At 68.9% G+C, this 2,739-nt stretch overlaps 1 protein-coding gene across 1 annotated transcript; it reads left to right on the top strand.

Annotated features, from left to right (window-relative positions):
• Window positions 1–1,693: 1,693 nt before the first annotated feature.
• EMIHUDRAFT_47894 (hypothetical protein) lies at window positions 1,694–2,053 on the top strand (the record flags this gene model as incomplete). Its single annotated transcript, XM_005781230.1, has 2 exons — window positions 1,694–1,828; window positions 1,892–2,053. Coding segments are annotated over 2 exons (297 nt in total), but the record flags the coding sequence as incomplete, so codon positions are not given.
• Between the last annotated feature and the right edge of the window lie 686 nt (window positions 2,054–2,739).

Below are 2,739 nucleotides of genomic sequence, written 5' to 3'. Positions count from 1 at the left end.
GCGGTGCGCCTCTTGAGCTCTGCTGATTTCCCGTGGCTACGCGACCCGCCGCTCGGCCTGCTCGATGAGCACGGCGAGTGCTGCCCGTCAGAGGAGAGCCTATGCCAGCTGCAGCTCGCCGGCATCGCCGTTGTCTCGTGGGAGTGCTCGCATACCTCCGAGCTGCGTCGCCCCGGCCTCAGCGCCGCACAGGCCGCCGCCGCCATCGCCACCACCATCCTCGCCGCCGCCGGCGACACCGGGGAACGCGTATCTAAAGTCCGTCAAGTGGACCTTCAACCTTTTCTGCAACGTTGACGATAAATCCGCTGACTGCGATTCGCAGGCATCGGGCGGGAGGCGCAGCCTGGCGGTGGTGACCTGGCCGACTCCGAGTGAGTACGACAAGAGGCTCCGTGACTTTGTCATAGACGCTCTTGAGCAACGAGTCAGCGGTTGCCAAGCGCGTGCTTCACAGAACCCACCCAACCCGTGCTTCACAGATGGCAACCTCTTTGTGACCATAACCCAAGCTGGCTCTGTCCCGGCACCGGGGGACACCGCCCTGGTGACGTTCGTGGAGACTCCCTTGGCGCCAGACGAGACGGAGCCAACTGCAGCGACGGTGCTCCGCCAGTCTGACACGACTGGTTTTCCCAATTTTCTCTTGTCGGTACGAATCGACTGTTCCCTCGACGAGACAAGACCTCCTGTCTGTAATGATAAGATCAGCTTCGTAATGCGTCCAACAGCTGGCGAGACCGAGTACACCTTCCCGCCACCGAGGCCGCCCGGGCAGCCAACCTCTCCGCCGCTGTCGCCCGTCTCCCAGGGACTCACACCGAGCGATGGCGAGGGAGCCCCCCTCGCTGTGATCGGCGGCGCAGCCGCGGCCGGCGTAGCGGCCATCCTCGTCGTCGGCCTCCTCCTTTACCGTCGGCGGGCGAAGCGGGCGCGGGAGGCGAGGGACCGCGGCTCCGCGGTCTCGGTGGTGGGGGCCCTGCCGGGAGACAGCCGCTCCCCTGGCGGAGGACCCAACCCGAACGTCTCCATGTGCCCGTCGCTGCCGCAGTGCGCCGCCGCCGGGCGCAATCTCATGTACTCGTCTGGCGGCGGCAAGTCGAGCGCGTCGAGCGCGTCGAGCGCATCGAGGGGAGGGTCCAAAGCACCCATGTACTCGTCCGGCGGCGGCAAGTCGAGCGCGTCCGGATCGTCCGGGGCGGGGGCGCCCAGCCCCGGTGGGGCGCTCGCGTCCGCAGCGGGCAGCTTCGACTCGAACGACTCGCAGTCGGCCATCACCGCCTTCTCGCGCTTCGAGCTCATTCCGTGGGAGGACTGCCACCTGGCGGAGCTCATCGGCTCGGGCGCGGCGGGCGACGTCTACCGCGCCGAGTACTCCTCGACCGACGTGGCCTGCAAGAAGTTGCGCGTCAAGCAAAAGATGACGGCGCGCGAGATGCAGCTGCTCGTCGAGGAGTGCCAGCTCGCCCTCAAGCTGCGCCACCCGAACGTGCTCCTCACCCTCGGGCTTGTCTCGGACGGCGAGCGGAACCACGCGATCCTGACTGAGCTGATGGACCTCGCGCTCGACGAGTTCATCGACAAGGCGACGGACCGCGAGGCGACGCTGTCGCTCACGTCTCAGGCCAGCACGTCGGGCGGCTTTGCGCTCCCGCAAGCTTCGCGGCCGACGTGGGCAAACCCGTACCTCTCCATCGCCTTCGACGTGGCGCGCGGCATGTCGTACCTCCACAACCACCGCGTGATCCATCGCGACCTCAAGCCGGGCAACGTGCTGCTCAAGCTGCCAATGATGACCGCCAAGGTGGCAGACTTTGGCGCGTCGCGCGTCAAGCCACTCACCGCCGAGGCACCGGGCGCGCGGCGTGGTCTCGGCCTGGACGCGCTCGAGAACGCGCGCGGCCTCGCCTCGATCAACATGACCATGTCGATGCAGGGCACCCCCGTCTACATGGCGCCCGAGGTGCTTCGGCAGGACAAGTACGGCAAGCCGTGCGACGTCTGGTCCTTCGGCGGGCTGCTCGTCCACATCGCCACCCGCCGGCCGCCCTTCGCCGCGCTGCTCGAGTCCGGCCACATCTCGCCACTCGACCTCCTCAACAAGGTGACCAAGGGCGAGATGCAGCCGACCTCCAACCCCGGAGGCCTGCCCGGCGTGCTCTGCTTTGCGCGGGCAGAGTGGCCGCAGGCCGTCGCCCACCTCGCCGAGGCGTGCTTCGCCCTCGACCCGGCGGAGCGGCCGACCTTCGAGCAGGTCGCGTACGACCTGCAGGGCCTCTGGCTCGAGCTCCACCCCGAGGCATCCGGCACACTCCGCAAAAAGGAGCGGCCCTCGAAGGCTCCGCGCTACTCGGACGCCTCCGTGGCCTCCGAGGCGTCGGGGAGGCAGTCGGAGCTGCTCTCTCCGCGCGGCGACGCGCCCGCAGCCCCGTCCGGGAGGGAGAGGCCGTCCGACCGCCGATCGGACCGGAAGTCGCGCGCCTTGGAGCGCGACGCAGACGCCGACCGTCACTCGGACCGAAAGCGGACGTCCGCGGTCTTGCGGGAGACGGACGCGGCTCAGAAGCTGACTCAGAGGCGCGGTTCGACTGAGGCGGGGTCGTCGAGCGCTGCCGACGCGGCGGCGGGCAGCTCGGGCGACCGCTCTCCTCCTCTTGCGTTCTCTCCTCTTGAGGCCGGCACGGCGCGATCGGCGGCGGCGCCTGGCGCTGCGGGGCCGTCTGGCGCCGTCAAGCAGCT

The sequence above is a fragment of the Emiliania huxleyi genome (assembly GCF_000372725.1).
Source record: "Emiliania huxleyi CCMP1516 chromosome Unknown EMIHUscaffold_205, whole genome shotgun sequence".
Classification (NCBI taxonomy): Eukaryota; Haptophyta; order Isochrysidales; family Noelaerhabdaceae; genus Emiliania; species Emiliania huxleyi.
The sequence above is the reverse complement of the archived record's forward strand: the minus strand, read 5'-3'. Positions and strand labels throughout refer to the sequence as shown.